We start from the raw sequence: 24,203 nt of genomic DNA, 5'->3' as shown, positions 1-24,203 counted from the left end.
TCCCTTCTCATCCATATGCCTATTCAATTTATTTTTAAATGATACCAATGAACCTGCCTCCACCACTTCCACTGGAAGCTCATTCCACACCGCCACCACTCTCTGAGTAAAGAAGTTCCCCCTCATATTACCCCTAAACTTCTGTCCCTTAATTCTGAAGTCATGTCCTCTTGTTTGAATCTTCCCTATTCTCAAAGGGAAAAGCTTGTCCACATCAACTCTTTCCACAAACGTACAAACACTCGGGACTTAGGGGGGAAGCTGTTGTTCATGTGTGGCTGTATAATTGAGGTAATAGAAACACAGAGCACAGGACTGGGCCCTTTGGCCAAAGCTGTCAGAGCCGTCCATTATATACACATCAATGTTAATCCCGTTTCCCAGCACCAGGTCTACGGGTGATTTAGTGCTTTTCCAGATGCTGCTTAAATGTGATGGCACCATCTTCTTTTTTAGTTTTTAGTTTTTACTTTTCTTCTCAGGCAGTGCGTTCAGGACTACAACCACTCTCTGGGTGAAAGGTTCTTCATCAAGTGCCCTCTAAAGTGCTCTAAACTGTACCAGAACTACTCACTTATAACAAGAATCCCACCATTAAAGGGAACTGTAAGTTGCTCTGACTCAAATAGCCAGCACCATCAAGGGCCTACACCACGATAGGCACAAAAAGCTGTAGTAACTCAGCGGGACAGGCAACATCTCTGGAGAGAAGGAATGGTGACGTTTTTGGGTTGTGACCCTTCTTCAGACTAACTCTAACCCAACACCACCCTGGCCACACTCACACCATCTTGGAGGAAGGTGCAGGAGTCTGAAAACTGTAATGTCCAGGTTCAGGAACAGCTTCTTCCCAACAACCATGAACACTAGAAGCTCCAACTAAACTGCAAACTATGAAGTGGGGACTCTGGGCTTGTTTTTCTTTTTGCATTATACTGGTTTATTTATTTATTTGTGTTTGTTTGTTTATTATCTTATCTATTGGGTACTGTGTTTCCAAACCTGTTGCTGTTGCTGCTGCTGCAAGTAATGTTGCATTTCGCAGGGCTGCCAACTCCCACGCATTGAGCGTGAGAATCACGCATCTGGCCAAATTCTCACGCTCTCACGCTGATCACAAATTTCTCCGCTCTGTCGTGAGAAATTCTGTAATCAACGAAAATTTAAAAACTCATATCAACGGCATGGGCCATGGGTGTTGGAGAGCCGGGGAGCTGAGGGAGGATTGGAAGCAGAAGCAGCGGCGGGGACAGATGCGGACGGGGAGCCGGGGCTGGCGAGTGTTTGCTGGGCTGGCGAGTGTTTGCCGGGCTGGCGAGTGTTTGCCGGGCTGGCGAGTCACTCGCTGCAGCTCCAGCCATGGAGCAGCCTCAGTGCAAGCCTCAGGGCCTTTGGAGGCGTCGGGAGCGTTGTGCAGCTGTTGTGAGAGTCTCTGTGCCGACTTTGCCCAGGTGACCAGCATGGATCAGGCTGCAGCTCGGTGCATCCTGGAGGACAACCAGTGGCTGCTGGAAGTAAGTACCAAGCACTGGGTAGAAGCGGTGGAAGATAGTGGCCCTCAAATGGGGTGGTTGGAGAAAGCATCCTGCTTGCCTGCTAGATTTTCACTTACTGTAACTGCAGGAAAAATGTTCCCGATGTTGGAAGAGTTCAGAACCATGGGTCACAGTTTAAGAATAAAGGGGGGGGGGGGGGGGGGGGGGGGCAGTGGGGGGGGGGGGGGGGGGGGGGGGGGGGGGGGGGGTGGGGGGGGGGGGGGGGGCAGTTAGGACTGAGATGAGGACAAACTTTTTTCATGCAGAAAGTTGTGAATCTGTGGAATTCTCTGCCACAGAAGGCAGTGCAGGCCAATTCACGAGATGTTTTCAGGAGAGAGTTACATTGAGCTCTTGGGGCTAGCGCAACCTATGGGTTATGGGGAAAGAACAGGTAAGAGGTACTTATTTTAGATGATCACCCATGATCATATTGATTGGCAGTGCTGGCTCGAAGGGCCGAATGGCCTATTCCTGCACCTATTTTCTATGTTTCTATGCTTGAGTATATGGCAATAAAACTCAACCACTTGATTTTGAAGCATTCATACATGGTGGAGGTATAATGTAGTCATAGTGATACAGTGTGAAAACAGGCCCTTCGACCCAACTTACCAACACCCAACTTGCCAAGATGTCCCAGCTACACTACCTGCTTTTGGCCCATATCCCTCCAAACCTGTCCTATCCATGTATCAGTCTAACTGTTTCTTAAATGTTGGGATAGTCGCTGCCTCAACTACCTCCTCCGGCAGCTTGTTCCATACACCCATCACCCTTTGTGTGGAAAAAGTTACCCCTTAAAAAGTTACCTCTTAAAAATACTTCAAACAAAAAACATTGAAATCATACTTTTACAGTGCACTAAAACATGATTTCAATACATCAAATTTCAAAAAGTCTCACCCATTCCCTACCCTGGGAAGGGGGGCTACCCCCCTCCCACACCCTCCCCCCACTCGGTTGCTCCACTCCCTCGCCAGGTATCCCCAAGGCCAGTGATCAGTGATCGCTCACCCTCCCACTTACAAAAACGTTTTATGGCCTTTAGTTCACAGAGAGAGCACTGCCAGATGTGAGCGGAGAACTGAGGCCAGTTGTCCGTGATGTCTGGATCACAATGCTCAGCGTTTCGTGTTTCGGAGTTGGCTAATATTATTGATTTGTAATTAGCCTGATTTGTAATTAGTTGACAAAACTTTCATTTATTAATCCGGAATATCCAGGGGGATGGGATAAGTGTAATATTAAAATGACATGCAAGGTGTCAGGCTGTCTGTCAGACCCCCCCAATTCCTTTGACAGGTTGAATAGAAATGTCCCCAATCTCGTTGTTTTATTAATTGAACACACAGATGAACATCCTCAATGAGTGTAATCAGATGGAAACGGATTCAGATGTGATTTTAAGAGCTTGTTTAAAGAAGGGGCGTATTATAAAGGAGTGACAGAGATACTTGCAGGGAAATGTGTGAGGAGGTTAATGTTTGTCTTTAGTTTTAGCTTGAACCAGGACATCTGAAGATTCAAAGTTTAATATAATAATTGTGCTGATACTGACTCCAACCAACCAAGTAATGAATATCATCCATTCCGGAGGTTTTGTTTTTCTGATGCCATTTAAACGTAACTTGGACTGAGATATGGACAGGAAGGGTTTAGAAGGGTCTGGATGTAATACAGGCAAGCGGGACTAGCCCACTATGCCAAGTTTGGTCGGCATAGACAAGATGTTTCTGTGCTGTACAGCTCCATGGCTGTAAAACTGACATGCCTCACATAAATATACCAATAGTAAACAGATCAAGTCCGTTATTGGGACCATGGTTAATTTTTCTAGCCTTTTAATTATTTTCAATGTTGATATGTATTAATGAGTCTCCACTACATATCAACTCATCTGTAAATTAGCGAGTGTCGACACTATTACAGACTGCTGTGTGCTGTGTTATTAATTTCACAGCCCAGGGGTTTACAGCTAAGCAAGTCAATGACATCCACTTGTCTGGGAGCCTGCTCTAGCCACAGGCTATAAAGTGGAACATTCATCGAATTTGTGGGTTCAGAATCCTGTATCGCAGCTTGGTCGGTGCTGAGATAGCAACTATCCATGGTTAGAATAAAATGCAGTAACTGGCCACTGCCTCAATTACCTCCTCTGGCAGCTTGTTCCATACACCCACCACCCTTTGTGTGAAAAAGTTACCCCTCAGATTCCTATTAAATCTTTTCCCCTTAACCTTAAACCTATGTCCTCTGGGCCTCAATTCACCTACACTAGGCAAGAGACTCTGTGCATCTATCTACTGCGAAATTTGTTGAGATAATGTGACAAATGAACACATTTTGTTATCCAAAGCTGTCTGGATAACCCTGAGGCATTTCTGTAGCAACTTCTGTTCTGGTCATTGCCTGGGTGTTCAGACTGCAGAATAAGTGACTATCTGAAACTCACAACCCCTAGCTTCATTTGGCCATTTTCCTTGAATTCTGTGTTCTTCTTATGAACTGCAAAAATATTGCTTCTTGGAAATGGTTTGTGTTTGTGTAAGGATTCTCTGCATCTATAAGAGTAAAAACATTTTCTAAAAACCAGGAATAATTTTGTTTTGTCATAGAGTTGTACAGCACAGAATATAGCCCCAGGATGCCAACCAAAACGCCCCATCTAACCTAGTCCCACATGCCCATAAACAGGCTAAAGAAGGGCCTGAACTGAAACGCGCCCATCCATGTCCTCAGAGATGCTGCCCGACCCACTGAGTTAATCCAGCACTTTGTGGATTCTAATCTAATCTGTTTAACATTACCCGCTGCCTCGGGGATATAAAGTGCTGGATGGCCCAGAACTTCCTCCAACTAAACGAGAGTAAGTCTGAGGTCATCCTTCTCGGCCCCTCGGACTCAATCAAAATGATAGCAGGCAGCCTTGGAAGCCTTACCCCACTACTCAAACCTCACGTCAAAAACCTCAGCGTGATATTTGACTCAGCACTGAAATTTGACAAACAAGTCAATGCCGTGGTGAGAGCTAGCTTCTTTCAGCTTCGGACAATAGCTAAAATAAAACAATTCCTCCAGTTTGATGACCTCGAAAAGATCATCCACACATTTATCTCCTCCCGCCTAGATTACTGCAACTCTCTTTACACTGGCATCAGCCAATCTTCCCTGTCCCGTCTGCAACTGGTCCAAACCGCCGCAGCGAGACTCCTGACGGGCACCCGAAAAAGGGACCACATCACCCCGATCCTGGCCTCTCTCCACTGGCTCCCTGTGCAGTTCCGTATAAACTTCAAGATCCTCCTCTATGTCTACAAAGCCCTCAATGGGCTTGCCCCCTCCTACATTAAAAGTCTTCTCACCCACCACTCCACCTCCAGGTCCCTCAGATCGGCCGACTTGGGGCTGCTGAATATCCCGCGGTCTAGGCATAAGCTCAGGGGCGACCGCACCTTTGCAGTTGCAGCCCCTAGACTGTGGAACAGCATCCCCCTTCCCATCAGAACTGCCCCCTCCATCGACTCCTTTAAGTCAAGACTAAAATCTTATCTATACTCCCAAGCCTTTCCTGACGTCCACTGAGCGAGGGCTACATGTATATATGTGTGTAGTTTGTTGTTTATACTATTCTTATAACAAATGTAAAGCACTTTGGCCAACGAGAGTTGTTTTTTAAATGTGCTGTATAAATAAATGTGACAGATCTACGTATCTGTCCAAATGTCTATTAAATGTTGTTATTGTACTTGCCTCAACTACCTCCTCTGGCAGCTCGTTCCATATACCCATTATGTGAAATAGTTGCCCCTCAGGTTACTAGTAAATCTCTCCCCTCTCACCTTAAACCTGTCCTCCAGATCTTGATTCCCCTACAATTTTTCAAGAACTTGTTACTGATGTATTTACTAATTCTGCCAGAGATAATTAATGGTGGGCCAAAGGAAGTTAATCTGCACAAGATGAGACGTCCTTTGTCAGGAGGTTTGATATTGCTTTGATGCTATTTTCTCGTGTTGGTAAGAGGCAGTTGGCATGTTGTGTCCAACTGCATTTGCTGAACCAGCTCACTGCTCATCAGTAGCTTTTGGAATCCAAGGCCTGCTATCTCTTTGCACTGCTGGTGCTGGTATGAAAGCCTGGTTAATGATTATGAACAGTGATCTGTACCAACCTGCCTGGTTACTCGCTTTGGGCGTGTGTGACACCTCCTCCCACAGTTTTTATCTGTCGAGAAGGTTTACCACAATGCTGCAGGAAGGAAGTGCAGATGCTGGTTTAAACAGAGAAGGGTCTCGACCCCAAACGTCACCTATTCCTTCTCTCCCGAGATGCTGCCTGTCCCGCTGAGTTACTACAGCATTTTGAGTCTATCTTCGATTTTACCACAATGTTGCCTGGATTAGAAGGTATTAGCTGGAGGAAGAGAATGTTTTCTCTAAGACGTCAGAGATTGAGGAGAGACCTTTAGTTTAGTTTAGAGATACAGCGCGGACACCGGCCCTTCAACCCACCGGGTCCGCGCCGACCAGCGATCCCCGCACATTAACACTATCCCACACCCACTAGGGACAATCTTTACATTTACCAAGCTAATTAACCTACAAACCTGTACGTCTTTGGAGTGTGGGAGGAAACCAAAGATCTCGGAGAAAACCCACGCAGGTCACGGGGAGAACGTACAAACTCCGTAGATCCCGGCATCTATGGAGCAAAGGAAATAGGCAACGTTTCAGGCCGAAACCCAGAAGGGTTTCGGGCCGAAACGTTGCCTATTTCCTTCAGGGTTTCGGGCCGAAACGTTGCCTATTTCCTTCAGGGTTTCGGCCCGAAACGTTGCCTATTTCCTTCAGGGTTTCGGCCCGAAACGTTGCCTATTTCCTTCAGGGTTTCGGGCCGAAACGTTGCCTATTTCCTTCAGGGTTTCGGCCCGAAACGTTGCCTATTTCCTTCAGGGTTTCGGCCCGAAACGTTGCCTATTTCCTTCAGGGTTTCGGCCCGAAACGTTGCCTATTTCCTTCAGGGTTTCGGCCCGAAACGTTGCCTATTTCCTTCAGGGTTTCGGGCCGAAATGTTGCCTATTTCCTTCGCTCCATTAGATGCTGCTGCACCCGCTGAGTTTCTCCGGCATTTTTGTGTACCAAGATGGATGCCTCTGAATAAGAGGCGGCCTGGGAAATCCTGCCGTCTGCAACAGCGACGGGGTCGGGTGAATAGGGGACCTCAGGAGGTTCCTCATCCTCTCCCACACAACCCGCCCTCTCGCCAGGTACTGGCCCCCCCTGCAAAGCAGCAGAACACATGTCCCTTCCCCCCCTCCCTCACCTCCATCCAGGGACCCCAGCAGTCCCTCAGGAGAGACAGAGATTCAAACGCACTTCCTCCAACCTCGTTTACCACATCCCACGCTACCCGCGTGGCCTCCCGTACATCGGCGACGCCAAGCGTAGACTGTTGCGTTGTACACTTGCGCCCGGGCCGCCAAGGCCTACTGGATCTCCCGGTTGCGAAACATTTGAACTCCTCTTCCCATTCCCACACCGACCTTTCTGTCCCGGGCCTCCTCCATTGCCAGATTGAGTTCACATGCAAACTGGAGGAACAGCGCCTCATATTCCACTTGGGTAGCTTCCAACCCAGCGGTATGAGCATCGAATTCTCCGAGATGAGGAAAACATGGATGGATGTGTAGAATTAATGGTGGGCCAAAGGAAGTTAATCTGCACAAGTGTAGAAACATAGAAACATAGAAAATAGGTGTAGTAGTAGGCCATTCGGCCCTTCGAGCCTGCACCGCCATTCAATATGATCATGACTGATCATCCAACTCGGTATCCTGTACCTGCCTTCTCTCCATACCCCCTGATCCCCTTAGCCACAAGGGCCACATCTAACTCCCTCTTCAATATAGCCAATGAACTGTGGCCTCAACTACCTTCTGTGGCAGAGAATTCCACAGATTCACCACTCTCTGTGTAAAAAAAGTTCTCCTCATCTCGGTCCTAAAAGATTTCCCCCTTATCCTTAAACTGTGACCTCTTGTTCTGGACTTCCCCAACATCGGGAACAATCTTCCTGCATCTAGCCTGTCCAACCCCTTAAGAATTTTGTAAGTTTCTATAAGATCCCCCCTCAATCTTCTAAATTCTAGCGCGTACAAGCCGAGTCTATCCAGTCTTTCTGTAATACTCCACACACACACACCCACCCATCTCCTTGCCCTGCACAAACCCCGCTGCACATACATATCTCCCACCAGTCCAATCACCCAGCTCCGTTCCCCTCCTCCATTCATTCATCTCTCACCCCCGAGTCCCATTCCCCTTCCCCCGCCCCTATTTCCCCTCCCCACTGTCCCCTTCCACCCAGGTTATTGGCATCATGGGGTCTGGAATGTGTACCATGCTATTAATAAACGCATCTGATTTAATGCCTTCGTGAAATGACTAAAAATATCAGCATCTGCACGAACGTGGTTTAAATAAAATCTCTCATTTGCCTGGTCGTCAGAAGTGACTTGGTTTTGGCAGCCTGCCTCTCCCTGCAAAGTAAACCGTATGCACCCCTGAATTTATCATGCTTGAAGGAATGATTAGAGACTTGTAGTCTTACAGTGTGGGAACAGGCCCTTGGGCCCAACTTGCCCAACATGTCCCAGCTACACTAGTCCCACCTGCCTGCGTTTAGGCCGTATCCCTCCAAACCTTGTCCTATCCATGTACCTGTCTAACTGTTTCTTAAATGTTGGGATGATGTCCTTGCCTCAACTACTCGCTCCAACAGCTTGTTCCATACACCCACCACCCTTTGAGTTTAAAATTCACCCCTCAAATTCCTATTAAATCTTTTCCCCCCCTCTCACCTTAAACCTATGTCCTGTGGTCCTCGATTCCCCTACTCTGGGCTAGAGACTCTGCGCGTCTACCCGATCTATTCCTCTCATGATTTTATAAAGATAAAAATGAAAGATTTCTATTCATGACTGCATGATGTCCCAAGGGACCTTACGTTGAATGAAATATTTCGGAAGTATGACGGTGGATCGTTAAATAAAGTATCCCCACTGACAGCACCGTGACAATGACCATAGATATAGAGACATATAGCACGGACACAGGCCCTTCGGCCCAACTGCTCCACGCCGACCCAGATGTCCCACCTAAACTAGTCCCCTTTGCCTCTATTTAGCCTATAAACCTTTCCTATCCATGTACCTGTCCAACCACCTCCTCTGGCAGCTTATTCCATATGCACACCACCCTCCGTGTGGGAAGGTAGCCCTTCGTGTTCCTATTAAATCTTTCCCCTCTGATCTTAACCCAATGCCCTTTCTTGATTCCATTAACCTGGGTAAAAGACTCCGTGCATTCACTCTATCTCTTCCCCTCATAATTGTATACCCTTCTATAAGTGTTAAGAGTCGAGTGAGTAATTGTCATATGTGCCGACATTCTCCTGGGTTGGTGGAATATGTATAATATGTAGAATATGTAGCTCTTAGGGATAACCGAATCAAGGAATATGGGGAGAAAGGAGGTGGTTCTGAATGATCAGCCACGATCATATTGAATGGCGGTGCTGTATCTATTTTCTGTTTCTATGTATTGCAACTAAGGAACTACAGTGTGAAGAATCAGCTGTAACAACTTGCCCACAGATTCTAACAGTTGGTGTTAAGTCTCTAAGTCCTTCTATAACCATCATAATAGATTGTAAAATCTCCACTGAATGACAAAGAAATGGCAAGTGATGGAACAGCAGTTCACACTTTCATATCAGAACATCCATTTCCCTTCTGACACATTTCTTTTGTACCTATTCTCGTGTCCCTTCCTGTTTCGTTGACCAGTCAGGAAGCCGTGGCAACATTAGTGAGCTTTAAAGTAAGGCAACGTTGCCACAGTTTGTTTTATCTGTTTAAATCTGTATCAACATCTCAAACTAGGCCAGAGTTCACGGTCTGAAGAGCCGAACGTTGCCAGTCCATGTCCCCCAGAGACTCTGCCTGACCCGCTGAGTTACACCCGCACTTTGTGTGAGTTTAGTTTAGTTTAAAGATACAGCATGGAAACAGGCCCTTCGGCCCATCGAGTCCACGCCATCAATCACCCGTTCACACTAGTTCCATGCAGTGCCACTTTCTCCTCCACTCCCTACCCATGCAGGACAATTTCCAGAGGGCCAATTAACCTACAAACCCGCACGTCTGTGGGATGTGGGAGGAAACGCACACGGTCACAGGGAGAACGTACAAACTCCACATAGACAGCACCCGAGGTCAGGATCGAACCCAGATCTCTGGCGCTGTGAGTTAACGGCTCTACGAGCTGCCCACCATGTGCCGCCCACCGTCCGCGTTCTGTACAAGATTCCAGCATCTGCAGTTCCTTGTCTACAAAGTTCATGGTATATCAGATTGCTTTGATCTCTCCCCTCTGACACAAAGCTGGCAGCTACAGAACAGCACTGAATCCTGTATGGCTGCCTCTGAAAATTGTCCCGCCCTCTGGCAGGATACGGTGAGAGGGGAGAGATTTAAGAGGATACCTCTGAGGTAATCTTAACACTCAGAGGGCAGTCTGTGTCTGGAATGAGTGGCCGGAGAGAGTCATAGAAGAGGACGCAATTATAACTTTTATAAAACATTTGAAGAGAGTCAATGTGTAGGAAGGAACTGCAGATGCTGGTTTACACCGGAGATAGACATAAAATGCTGGAGTAACTCAGCGTGTTTGGCAGCATCTTTGGTTAGAAGGAATGGGTGATGTTTTGGGTTGAGACCCTTCTTCAGACCCCAAACGTCACCCGTTCCTTCAATCCAGAGATACTGCCTGTCCCGCTGAGTTACTCCAGCAATTTGCGTCTATCTTCAAGAGAGTCAAGAGTGTTTAATTATCATGTGTACTAAACACAGAACAATGACATTCCCACTTGCAGCAGCTTAAAACAGGCCTGTAAACACAGAACTGATGGATGCCAGAATAAACTAAACAAATCAATACATTAAAAACTCCAATATTATTATTCCAAAAGGCCAAACTTCTTAGTGCAACCAACAGTTCATAGTTCACTGTTCAGATAGTGTTGTGTACTGTTCAATAGTCTCATGGTTGTTGGGAAGAAGCTGCTTCTGAACCGGGAGGTCATGTTTTTGGACTCTAATACCCTCTTTCTGATGGTGGGGGTGACATGACAGCTAGGCCAGGCTGGTGTGGGCCCTTGATACTGGGTTGATGATGGCATTGGACAGGTATATGTAGAGGAAGGATTTGGAGGGACATGCAGGCTATGGCACTAGCCCAGAAATGCATCTTGGTCGGCATGGACAAGGTGCGTCTGCTTCTGTGCTGTACAGTTCTATGACTGAGAAGGGGAGCTGGTACGGACTTGATGGGTTGAAGGGCCTCCTCCTGTGTTGTCATAGGTAAGAAGAATGCTAGATCGGGTTACAGAGCAGAGCTGAAAATCCCAATTGTATAATATAGCCCTGGATTTGTTTGTGACTCGACCAATCTTTAACCTACGAATAAACACACTGACCAACTTTGTCTATGGAAGTGCTGCACTACAGTGATGAGAACTATATTCTGTACTCTGCCACTTCCACTTTGCATGACCTATTGTATTTGAGTTTGACGAATGTATTTCTGTATGGCATGTCGGATCTGTTTGGATAGCATGCAAAACAAAGCTTTTTGCTGTACCTCGGTACACGTGACAATAATAATCCTAAACCTGAACCTATTTGTTACAAGAAGGTGGTATTCCCACATTCTGCTCAGCGTGTGGTGTTAGTGATCTTGGCTAGACCACAGTAAAGACATTGCTGGTACACTCATTTTAGTTAAGCTGAGGAAGCATTTAGAAAAACACTTAGCTCACCTTTCACTGTCTTGAGCTCGAGAATTGGCAAGGAATTAGGCTCAAGGACTGGTTGCAAAGTTGCCCGTTGCTCCGTTACTTGGTGTGTTGTTGCTGTGTCTGAAAGTGAACACCACCAATTAACACTGCCAGGAGAACGGAAGAGAGAAGGATGGGACCAGCCCCAGGATGCCAATTGGGTTAGCATGAACAAGGTGGGCCGAAGGGCCTGTGTCCATGTTTTACAGCTCTATAACACAAAGGAGGGGAGGATCAGAAAAAATACTAAATAGGCCACAGGTGCTACTTGACCTGCTGAGTTACTCCAGCACTTTGTGTTCTACGCATGATTCCAGCACCTGCACTTTCTTGTGTCCATTGGAGTTCATGTGTGATGAGTTTTTGCTGTGTCTGTGTTTTGTCTGCCAGGATGGGTGGAGGGGTCCCTCTGGTGACGGATCGCAGTATTACGACCACACAGGCGATGCCAAGCAGAGGAACATGGTGAGACGGAAATACTGAACAACCTCGCAATATGAGAAGCACGCTGAACTGCAGTGCAGTCTGCAGCTCCGTGCAATGCACCATTGACCCGGGCCTCAGCACACAAGACGGGATACAAGTTCTGCAGCAACTGTGCAGACTCCAAGCAGTAAGTGTGAAACTGACAACTGTAACGTCCAGGTTCAACAGCAGAATCTTCCCTACAACCAGCAGGCTATTAAACACTGCAACTTCCAAATAGGCTCCAAACTACATATTGTAGACTTGGCGGCATTAATTTTGACTGCTTGTTTATTTGTCTTTTTTTAAATACATATAATATATCGTTCATCATGGGTTTTTACAGAGGTAAAACTATGTTTACAAATCTGTTGTGGCCCTACAAGTAATGCCCCTGTCCCACTTAGGAAACCTGAATGGAAACCTCTGGAGACTTTGCGCCCCACCCAAGGTTTCCGTGCGGTTCCCAGAGGTTGCAGGTGGTTGCCGGAGGTTGCAGGTAGTGGAAGCAGGTAGGAAGACTGACAAAAACCTCCGGGAACCGCACGAAAACCTTGGGTGGGGCACAAAGTCTCCAGAGGTTTCCGTTCAGGTTTCCTAAGTGGGACAGGGGCATAAGGATTTTAGGACATGTGACAATAAAACACTCTTGACTTGAAAATACAATAAGTCTAGTGTCAAACTTTGTGGTAAATGCGCTCAAATTCTTTCCCCTGATTCTCAAAGGTGCTGAGTTACGCCATGGTGTACCACACCAGGGATAAAGTTCTACCAAGACTGATCAGCTTGTGATGAAAATATATTTACAAACCAATATTTTACTTTCTGAATAAGAATGTAAATGGGTTACCCAGCACTAAAACAGACAGCGCTGGAGTTACTCAGCGGGCCAGGCAGCATCTCTGGAGGACATGGTTACGTTTGGGGTCGGGACCCTTATTCAATCCCAACCTGAAACGTCACCCATCATGTTTTCCTCAGAGTTACTCTGAGTTCCACTGGAGTAACTCAGCAGGTCTCAAGTCAAGTCAGGTCAAGTCACTTTTATTTATATAGCACATTTAAAAAAACAACTCTCTTTGCCAAAGTGCTTTACATTGGGTATAAGAATAGTATAACAAACAACAGCGGTTCATAGATTGAAAACAAACATCACTACATACATATAGCCCTCGCTCAGAGGACGTCAAGGAAGGCTTGGGAGTTGAGATTAATTTTTAGTCTCGACTTGAAGGAGTCGATGGAGGGGGCAGTTCTGATGGGAAGAGAGATGCTTTTCCACCTGCCTGACCTGCTGAGTTACTCCAGCACTTTGTGTCCTATCCATGTACCTGTCCAACTGTCTTTTAAATTCTGTTATAGTACCTGCCTGAAAGGCAGTTTGTTCCGTATAACCACCGCCCTATGTGTGAAAATGTTGCCCCTCATTATCTATATTACTAAAAGTCTGATCTTGAATGCTTTTGGCTCGCTGTGCTGTGATTTCTGAGAGAACGTCGCCACCTATGGCCGTCATTTTTGGCCACTTCGCTCAGAGCCCCCCACCGCCTTCCTGGACCAGAGGATTTTTATCCATCGGTGAAAAATCAGAGAGATATTAATGTTTTTTTTTAATTTGCCATTCTCTCTGCTGCCCCTGCTAGAGGGAGGGGGAGGGACTATAAAACCAGGAAGTGGTGTGCCTCACTCAGTCTCTGCAAGATGGAGATTGAGTGCTTCTGGTGCTCATGGAGTTGTGTTAATAATGTCTTTGATTTTTTTTCTGACAGGACATAACACCTGAGGCTGACGATATCTCCCCCGTATTACTGGGTGTGATGGGCATCTTGCTATCATGTGGCATCCTCCTTGCTCTGTTTTTCCTTCTCTTCACCATCAGGTTGAAAAACAATAGGTACAAGACAACAATGTAATGCACTGCTGTCAGTGGTTTTAAAGTCCTGAGTACAAATGGTCGCTAGGAAGGCTATCTACTTGCTGCTGAATTACATAACTAAGAAAATGCACAGAACTGCATAGGAGGTTCTTCTGCAGTTGTATAGGGCTCTGGTGAGACCACATCTGGAGTATTGTGTTTAAGAAGGAACTGCAGATGCTGGAAAATCGGAGGTACACAAAAATGCTGGAGAAACTCTTCTGGAGTATTGTGTCCAGTTTTGGTCTCCTAATTTGAGGAAGGACATCCTTGTGATTGGGGCAGTGCAGCGTAGGTTCACGAGATTGATCCCTGGGATGGCGGGACTGCCATATGAGGAAAGATTGAAAAGACTAGGCTTGTATTCACTGGAGTTTAGAAGGATGAGGGGGAATCTTATAGAAACATTTAAAATGATAAAAGGACTGGACAAGCTAGATGCAGGAAAAATGTTCCCAATGTTGGGCGAGCTCAGAACCAGGGGCCACAGTCCCAGAATAAAGGGGAGGCCATTTAAGACTGAGGTGAGAAAAAACTTTTTCACCCAGGGAGTTGGGAATTTGCGGGATTCCCTGTCACGGAGGGCAGTGGAGGCCAAATCACTGGATGAATTTAAGAGAGAGTTAGATAGAGCTCTAGGGGCTAGTGGAATCAAGGGATATGGGGAGAAGGCAGGCACGGGTTATTGATTGGGGACGATTAGCCATGATCACAAGGAATGGCAGTGTTGGCTCGAAGGGCCGAATGGCCTCCTCCTGTACCTATTTTCTGGTTTCGGGTCGGGGCTCTTCTTGAGTCTGCGTGGTGTGATCGTTATGTGGCATGTGGTATTCAGTCTGAAGAAGAGGCCCAACCTGAAATGTTGTCTGTCCATTCCCTCGACAGATGCTGCCTGACCCACTGGGTTTCTCCAGCACTTTGTGTATTGCTGGTCTGGGCTGAATGTCTTTGGTGGATGTCTTTGGGATAGGAAATGGAAGAAAGAAAGGATGCATTGGATCAATGCATCGTGAATAAAGGCAGGATCACACTGCTGGATTTTACCATTAATTTGACCCATCTTTATATCAGACAAAGAAAACCCATTTAGTCTAATCTCAGATAGACACAAAGCTGGAGTAACTCAGCGGGACAAGCAGCATCTCTGGAGAGAAGGAATGGGTGACGTTTCGGGTTAACACCCTCAGGGATAAGGGAAGCGAGATATATAGATGATCTTCTTCTTTCATGTCCATCTTCCATGTTTCAAAGGATGTGAAAAGATAAAGAACAGTGAATGAAAGATATGCAAAAGAGTAACAATGGTAAAGGAAACAGGCCATTGTTAGCTGTTTGTAGGGTGAGAATGAGAAGCTGGTGCAACTTGGGTGGGGGAGGGATAGGGAGAGGGAATGCCGAGGCTACCTGAAGTAGGGGACGATCAGCCATGATCACAATGAATGGCGGTGCTGGCTCGAAGGGCCGAATGGCCTCCTCCTGCAATCTTCCCATTCCTACACAGACGTCTCCTCCATTGTCAGAGTGAGGCTAAACGCAAATTGGAGGAACAGCATCTCATATTTCGCTTGGGCAGCTTACAGCCCAGTGGTATGAATATTGATTTCCCTCACTTCAGGTAGCCCCGGCATTCCCTCTCTCTCTATCCCTCCCCCACCCAAGTCACACCAGCTTCTCGTTATCACCCAACAAACAGCTAACAATGGCCTGTTTCCTTTATCATTGTTACTTTTTTGCATATCTTTCATTCATTGTTCTTTATCTCTCCACATCACCATCTATATCTCTTGTTTCCCTTTTCCCTAACCAGTCTGAAGAAGGGTCTCGACCCGAAACGTCGCCCATTCCTTCTCTCCAGAGATGCTGCCTTTTTGTGTCTATCTTTGGTTTAAACCAGCACCTGCAGTTCCTTCTTGCACATTTAGTCTAATCTAATGTAGTAATGCATTGTGTTCACACCCAGCTGCTTTTCAAATGCTTTGACGTATTTTCCTCCTCCAATTTTACCATCAAAGACGTCCGTTATCCTCTGGGTGAAAAAAAGATTCCCCTAACAGCCCTCTATTTATTAACTCAAATCCATGCTGTCAATGTTCACCTCTGTAAGGAAAAAAAAAAGTTCTATCTAGGCCACTCAAAATTTTATGCGACTTGAATATCACCTCGATCGCTGTTGTTGCAAAGCAAACAACTCCCGCCTAGCCTTGGTGATCGTTAATAAAATTGGCAACTTGTCACAACATTTGCAAATCACTGTTGCACCCAGAATCAAATCCATCCTGTCATACCGAAACTGGAACTATGTGTATTGTTTCATCTCTCCAGCAGCCTAACTAATGTTTTATGATTCATTGTGCAACTTGTCGCAAGTTAGTGAGACCGCACGGAGTATTGTGTTCATTTTTGGTCACCCTGCTATCGGAAGGAAGTCATTAACCTGGAAGGAGTGTAGAAAAGATTTACGAGGATGTTGCCAGACAGACCTTAAAGCCCTGAGCCCCAGGGGGAGCTTGAGTCTGGGACATTATTCCTTGGAGCGCAGGGAAATGAGGGGTGATCTTATAGAAGTGTATAAAATAATGAGATGGATAGAAAGGGTCCATGTACAGAGTTTTCCCCAAGGTGGGGGAATAGAGAACCAGGGGACATAGGTTTAAGGTGAGAAGAGAAAGAATGAATAGGAACCTGAGAGGCAAGTTTTTTTACAGAGAGGGTGATGGGTGTTTGGAATGAGCTGCCAGTGGAGGTATATGATGTAGGTACCATAATCACATTTGGACTGGTATATGGATAGGAAAGGTTTAGAGGGATATGGACCAAATGTGGGCAGGTGGGACAAGCGTAGATTGGGCTTGTTGGTCGGCATGGGTGTGTTGGCCTGAAGGGCCTGTTTCTGTGCTGGCCACTGTATGACTCTGGTCAACATGAAGATTTCACATTGTGCTTTTTTTGTTCCCACAAATTATTTTTGTTAGGATTGTGAAAATGTCCAGCCCAAACCTCAACATAGTGACAATTATTGGAAGCATTTTAACGTACGGCAGCGGTTACATGTTCGGGCTGATGGAAGGAAGGACAGTGACAGCAGAAATATCAACCAAGCTGATCATTCAGGTGAGAAAATAACAGGAGCCTGACCAGAGGGATGTTCACTCAGTGCCTGGTACAACACCGCCATCCAGTGGCCAGATCCGCAACTGTAACATCGACGCCAACCGCAACTTCCCATTGCAAAATGTCAGCATCACGCCTTTGCAATGTGCAACAAACTCTTTTTATCCCCTTGTAGCAGCTATTTTGGTGAAAAACTGACAAAGTTGTGAATTATGGAAATTTACTACAACCACTAATGATAAGTGAATGGAAGCTAGGGAGGTGCAGTAAAAGTGAAGTATGTTGCTAATGTCAAGTGTTTAGTTGTCATAATTACTGACAACAGAACAATGAAATTCTTACTTGCAGCAGCTTAACAGGTCTGTAATAGCAATACACACAACTAATAAATAAAAACAAAATAATATTCAATTAATAAATTTAGCCTGAAGGTGGTGGGTGTATGGAACAAGCTGTCAGAGGAGGTAGTTGAGGCAAGGACAATCCCAACATTTAAGAATCAGTTAGGCAGGTACATGGATAGGACAGGTTTGAAGGGATAAGGAACAAATGCGGGCAGGTGGGACTAATGTAGTTGGGACATGTTGTCTGGTGTGGGCAAGTGTGTGGGAAGGGTCTGTTTCCACATTGTATCACTCTATGACTAAGAATGTCTCAACCAGGGGCGGAAAACCCGGGGGGCCCAGAGGGGACACGTCCCCCCCCCATGTTTTGAGAGGTGGGGGACATCCCCCCAAGTTTTTGTGATCCTGGTTTTAAAATCTCCGCTTCCGCGAGACAGTGGAGGTGGGACTGATGATCGAGGGGACTGATGATCGAGGGCGCGATGATTGGAGATGGGGGGAGTGGGTGGGACTGAGGATAGAGCTCGGTGATTGGAGGAGGGAGATGTGGCACAGACCTGCGCCTCATCCACAGGCAGGATCGATCCCGGCGCTAAACCCAGCACAACTCTGCCTGTCCCGCCTGGTGAGCCTACAGCCTTCCTGGACTTGCGGGAAATATGGCCAGTGCGGAGAATCAGCGTTGGTGTCCCGTCAGTCCAGACAGGGCTGTAGTTAACCTGGTGAGACAGGCAGAGTTGAGCTGCATTTAGTGTTGGATTGAGCCTCCGAAGCCTCGTGCACGTGTGTGTGAGTGTGCGCATGCGCGCGCGGCCGACAAAAAATTGTGTCCTCCGTCCCCTCCATGTTTTGATAGCGAGTTCCGCTCTTGGTCTCAACCAGAAACATTACCTATCTTATGTTCTCCAGGGATGTTGCCTAACCTGCTGAGTTACTCCAGCACTTTGTGTTCTTTTCAATAGATTAATAATCACAACACTAATGGGGGAAAAAAACAAACTATGGGCTTCAGGCAACCAAAGACACAGTCCGTAGAAGATTATAGTTGCTGAGGTTAGTCCTGGGAAGAAGGTGTACTTGAATCTGTGTAGGAAGGAACTGCAGATGCTGGTTTAAACCGAAGATAGACACAAAAAGCTGGAGTAACTCAGCAGGTCAGACAGCATCTCTGGAGAAAAGGAAAAGGTGACATTTTCGGTTGAGACCCTTCTTCAGACTCAGCTTTTAGTGTCTATCTTCTGTTGTTGAACCTGGTGGCCAGTTTTCAGGCTCCTGTACCTTCTTCCTGATGGTATAACCATATAACCATATAACAATTACAGCACGGAAACAGGCCATCTCGGCCCTACAAGTCCGTGCCGAACAACTTTTTTTCCCCTTAGTCCCACCTGCCTGCACTCATACCATAACCCTCCATTCCCTTCTCATCCATATGCCTATCCAATTTATTTTTAAATGATACCAATCAACCTGCCTCCACCACTTCCACTGGAAGCTCATTCCACACCTCTACCACTCTCTGAGTAAAGAATTTCCCCCTCATATTACCCCTAAACTTCTGTCCCTTAATTCTGAAGTCATGTCCTCTTGTTTGAATCTTCCCTATTCTCAAAGGGAAAAGCTTGTCCACATCAACTCTGTCTATCCCTCTCATCATTTTAAAGACCTCTATCAAGTCCCCCCTTAACCTTCTGCGCTCCAGAGAATAAAGACCTAACTTATTCAACCTATCTCTGTAACTTAGTTGTGGAAACCCAGGCAACATTCTAGTAAATCTCCTCTGTACTCTCTCTATTTTGTTGACATCCTTCCTATAATTGGGCGACCAAAATTGTACACCATTGTCCAGATTTGGTCTCACCAATGCCTTGTATAATTTTAACATTACATCCCAGCTTCTATACTCAATGCTCTGATTTATAAAGGCTAGCATACCAAAGGCTTTCTTTACCACCCTATCTATATGAGATTCCACCTTCAAGGAACTATGCACGGTTATACCCAGATCCCTCTGTTCAACTGTATTCTTCAATTCCCTACCATTTACCATGTACATGGTAGCAGTGAAATGGGAGCGTGGCCAGGGTTGTGTGGGTCTTTGATGATGCTGGCTGCCTTTTTGAGGCAGCGACTCTTACAGATCCCTTCAGTGGTGTAGTTGAGTTGGATTTATTGTCACATGCACGTGTACAGCGAGGTACAGGTACAATGAAAATCAAGTGGAAACGGAGATAATGAAATGCTGGTTGTTTAAGAAAGAACTGCAGATGCTGGAAAATCGAAGGTAGACAAAAATACTGGAGAAACCCAGCGGGTGGGGCAGCATCTAAACTACCCAAGTGAAATATGAGGTGCTGCTCCTCCAGTTTACGGTGGGCCTCACTCTGGCCATGGAGGAGGCCTAGGACAGAAAGGTCGGATTCGGAATGGGAGGGGGAGTTGAAGTGCTGGCCACCGGGAGATCAGGCTGGTTATTGCGAACCGAGCGGAGGTGTTGGGCGAAGCGATCGCCAAGCCTACGCTTGGTCTCACCGATACAGAGCAGCTGACACCTAAAGCAGCGGATGCAATAGATGAGGTTGGAGGAGGTGCAGACGAGCCTCTGCCGCACCTGGAGAGACTGCTTAGGTCCTTGGATGGAGTCAAGGGGGGAGGTAAAGTGACAAGTGTAGCATTTCCTGCGGTTGCAAGGGAAAGTACCAGGAGAGGGGGTGGTTTAGGTGGGAAGAGACGAATTGACCAGGGAGTTACGGAGGGAGCGGTCCCTGCCAGTGTTTCCGGTGGCACAGATCAATGTTAAGCTAGAGGCAATTTTTTTTGATATCCATTGAATCATTGCTCTGCTTTTCTTTCTGAGTCTGATATCATGTCTCTCAGTTTCATTGAGCGTAGATGTGAAGTGGCAGACTCAGATCAGGTAACAAACACAAATGGTGCCTCGCAATGAAAATAGTAGCTCTTTCCGACATGCCTGCTGGTATATTCACTTCTCAGCTGCCTGGCATGGCAGGAAAAGCAACACTGTGGGTGCCGTGTGGCTGTTGTTAACTTCAGTACATTTTGGTGAAAGTTTTATTTTAAATTACAGATTCGCATCTGGACACTGTGCATAGGAACCTCTTTGATATTTGGACCCATACTGGGGAAGAGCTGGCGCCTGTACAAGGTCTTCACTCAACGAATCCCTGAGAAGCGAGTGGTAAGCCACCAAGTGAACTCACACCACCCAAGTTATCTCCAGGCTTGTATGAGTCCATGGCATAGGAGAACATTGTTTATATTTGTTGGCTTAATATACAACAATAGGCGTGAGATCTTTGGAGAGAAGGAATGGGCGACGTTTCATGTTGGGACCCATCTTCGACCAAAAACGTCACCCATTCCTACTCTCCAGAGATGCTGTCTGTCCCGCTGAGTTACTCCAGCATTTTGTGTCTATCTTTGATGTAAACCAACACCTTCCTACACAATAATTGGGGTGACTGTGACATGGGGCTCAAGGATACCTTGTAGGATGTCAGAAATATGGAAAATAGGTGCAGGAGGAGGCCATTCGGCCCTTCGAGCCAGCGCCACCATTCAATGTGATCATGGCTGATCATCCCTAATCAATAACCCGTGCCTGCCTTCACCCCATATCCCTTGATTCCACTAGCCCCTAGAGCTCTATCTAACTCTCTCATAAATCCATCCAGTGACTTGGACTCCACTGCCCTCTGTGGCAGGGAATTCCACAAATTCACAACTCTCTGGGTGAAAACGTTTTTTTCTCACCTCAATCTTAAATGGCCTCCCCTTTATTCTATGGCTGTGGCCCCTGGTTCTGGGCTCGCCCAACACTGGGAACATTTTTCCTGCATCTAGCTTGTCCAGTCCTTTTATAATTTTACATGTTTCTATAAGATAACCCCTCATCCTTCTAAACTCCAGTGAATACAAGCCTAGTCTTTTCGATCTGTCCGCATATGACAGTCCCGCCATCCCAGGGATCAATCTCGTGAACCATCCCAGGGAACAATCTCGAAAGTAGGAACTGGAAATATTGGATTACCAAAAAGGACACAAGGAGCTGGAGGAACTCAGCAGCTCAGGCAGCATCTGTGTAGGGAAGGTAAAATATGTTTTTGGATCGGGACCCTTTCTTCAGACAGATGGAGCGGAGGGGAGAGGCGGGGTAGGACAAATCCTGGCACGTGAAAGGTGGATACAGGTGAGTGGGGGGGTGGGGGGGGGGCAGTTGGCAGATGGGTGGAATACTTGACAAAGACGAGGCATGAAAAGGAGTCAAAAGGGTGTCAGATAAGGAGAGGAGGAGTGAAATGTTAAGCATTATTTATTTTTAATTTAGGCATACATTCAAAACCAGACACAAAGTCTTCCTCCCAGGGTAGAAATATCAAAGACTAGAGTGCATTGCATTAAGGTGAGGAGAGCAAAGTTTAAGGGCAGGTTTTCTACACAGAGGATGGTTGGTGCCTGGAACACACTGCTAGGATTGGTGGTGGAGGCAGATATGAGAGTAGTGCCATTTAAATGATTGCATCTTTAACGTTTCGATTTATTATTGTCATGTGTACCTGTAGTCGGGATGGAACCCGGGTCAACGGCACTGCATTCGCTGCAATGCCCCTGTCCCACTTAGGAAACCTGAACGGAAACCTCTGGAGACTTTGCACCCCGCCCAAGGTTTCCGTGAGGTTCCCGGAGGTTTTTTGTCAGTCTCCCTACCTGCTTCCACTACCTGCAACCTCCGGCAACCACCTGCAACCTCCGGAAACCGCACGGAAACCTTGGGTGGGGCGCAAAGTCTTCAGAGGTTGCCGTTCAGGTTTCTTAAGTGGGACAGGGGCATTAGGCAGCAACTCTACCACTGTGCACCAGTTCCAGAGACAAAGTCCAACGTCTTCATTAGGGTAGAGGTGAATCAGACCGTAGTCTCACTTATGAAGGATCGTTTAGAAGGATCTGATAAGAGAAGGGGAGGAAGCTGCTCCTGAGTCTGGTGATGTGTGAGCATGTATCTCTGTGTCTGAGGTGAACAAATCCAGCTGTCAAGTTGTTGTGATATAATGAACCAAATTTGCTTTGCCTTTCAGATCATCAAAGACGTGCAGTTACTGGGGCTGGTAGCGGGGGTGATTGGCGTGGATGTGCTGGTTCTGGTGACGTGGGGCATTGCTGATCCGCTGGAGTGTACACAATCCATAAATGCAGCAATAAGGGTAAAGTACAACTCGTTCAACGTTGGTGCTCACACAGACAGCTTTAAAAGTGCGATGAGTGGTCATAAAAAAAGGGAATGTCAAATGGAAACTAATTTTGAGCAAAATGTAAAGTGCTGGAGGAACTCAGCGGGTTGGGCAGCATCTGTGGAGGGAACGGACAGACAATGTTTCGGGCTGGGACCCTTCTTCAGGCCCGATGGAGAAAGCTGGAAAAGAGTGACTGAGGCGGAAGATCAGACATGATATTGTGGAGAGAGTGGGGGGGGGTAAGATGCTCTAATAACCATATAACAATTCAGCACGGAAAAACAGGCCATCTCGACCCTTCTAGTCCGTGCCGAACACATAATCTCCCCTAGTCCCATATACCTGCGCTCAGACCATAACCCTCCATTCCCTTCCCATCCATATAACTATCCAATTTATTTTTAAATGATAAAAACGAACCTGCCTCCACCACCTTCACTGGAAGCTCATTCCACACAGCTACCACTCTCTGAGTAAAGAAGTTCCCCCTCATGTTACCCCTAAACTTCAGTCCCTTAATTCGCATGTCATGTCCCCTTGTTTGAATCTTCTCTACTCTCAGTGGGAAAAGCTTTTCCACGTCAACTCTGTCTATCCCTCTCGTCATTTTAAAAACCTCTATCAAGTCCCCCCTTAACCTTCTGCGCTCCAAAGAATAAAGCCCTAACTTGTTCAACCTTTCTCTGTAACTTAGTTGCTGAAACCCAGGCAACATTCTAGTAAATATAATATAATCCTACTCGTAATTCATATGAAGAAGGGTTCCAACCCAAACATCGTCTGCCATCCCCCCCACAGATGTTACCTGATCCGCTGAGTTCCTCCAGCACTTTGGCTTTTTGCTTATGGTTCCAGTGTTTGCAGATTCTTGTATCTCCAGTAAACGTGTTTTAATTTGACATTGATAGGAGAGTCAGTCTCCTATGAGTATTGCACAGGCAGAAAGGAAAATAAACAATTCAGATTGTAGTCCCTAATGGCTTTTCTGGATGTTTTTTTGTCCCACAGGCAATTGAGAAAGATCTGTCTTACTCCATCACAACAATTAAATGGTGTTCATCCCACTATACAGACATCTGGATTATTCTTATTTCACTTCTAAAGGTAGGAATATTTCGTTTATTTTTCCACTCGAAGCTCAACTCCAATGTTTTTTCTTTGTTCTCTGTCTGGGAGGAATATATAAACAGAAATGGTAGAAATACTCAGCAGCACCTGTGGAGAGAGCCACAGTTAAAGTTACAGCTCAATTGCTTTCCAGGCATTGTAGTCCTGATAATGCTGTCGTTATGGAGACGCCCTCATTGATTGATTGAAAGATACCGCATGGAAACAGGCCCTTCGGCCCACCGAGTCCATGCCAACCATCGATCACCCGTCCTCACTAGTTTATGCCACTTTATGCCACTTTCTCATCCACACCCTCCTCACAAGCAGCAATTTACAGAAGACTTTGTTACCGCTCAAACTGCTCGAGTTACCACTTTCAGGGAGTGATGGACTTTGTTTAGTTTAGAGATGCAGTGCGGAAACAGGGCCTTCAGCCCACCGAGTCCGCACCGACCAGCGATCCCTGCACATTAACACTATCCGACACACACTAGGGACAATTTACACTTATGCCAAGCCAATTAACCTACAAACCTGTACGCCTTTGGAGTGTGGGAGGAAACCGAAGATC

At 46.4% G+C, this 24,203-nt stretch overlaps 1 protein-coding gene across 1 annotated transcript in view; it reads left to right on the top strand.

The window, feature by feature from the left end:
• Nucleotides 1-24,203, top strand: part of gpr156 (G protein-coupled receptor 156) — a 47,518-nt gene that overhangs the window by 9,172 nt on the left and 14,143 nt on the right. Inside the window, 6 exon segments of the mRNA XM_055644301.1 lie at nucleotides 11,826-12,048; nucleotides 13,670-13,794; nucleotides 16,788-16,926; nucleotides 20,359-20,469; nucleotides 22,367-22,492; nucleotides 23,531-23,626. Coding sequence (XP_055500276.1) covers nucleotides 11,932-12,048; nucleotides 13,670-13,794; nucleotides 16,788-16,926; nucleotides 20,359-20,469; nucleotides 22,367-22,492; nucleotides 23,531-23,626 — 714 coding nt within the window. The 5' untranslated portion in view covers nucleotides 11,826-11,931.

Source organism: Leucoraja erinacea, chromosome 13 (genome assembly GCF_028641065.1).
Source record: "Leucoraja erinacea ecotype New England chromosome 13, Leri_hhj_1, whole genome shotgun sequence".
Lineage (NCBI taxonomy): Eukaryota > Metazoa > Chordata > Chondrichthyes > Rajiformes > Rajidae > Leucoraja > Leucoraja erinaceus.
The sequence above is the reverse complement of the archived record's forward strand: the minus strand, read 5'-3'. Positions and strand labels throughout refer to the sequence as shown.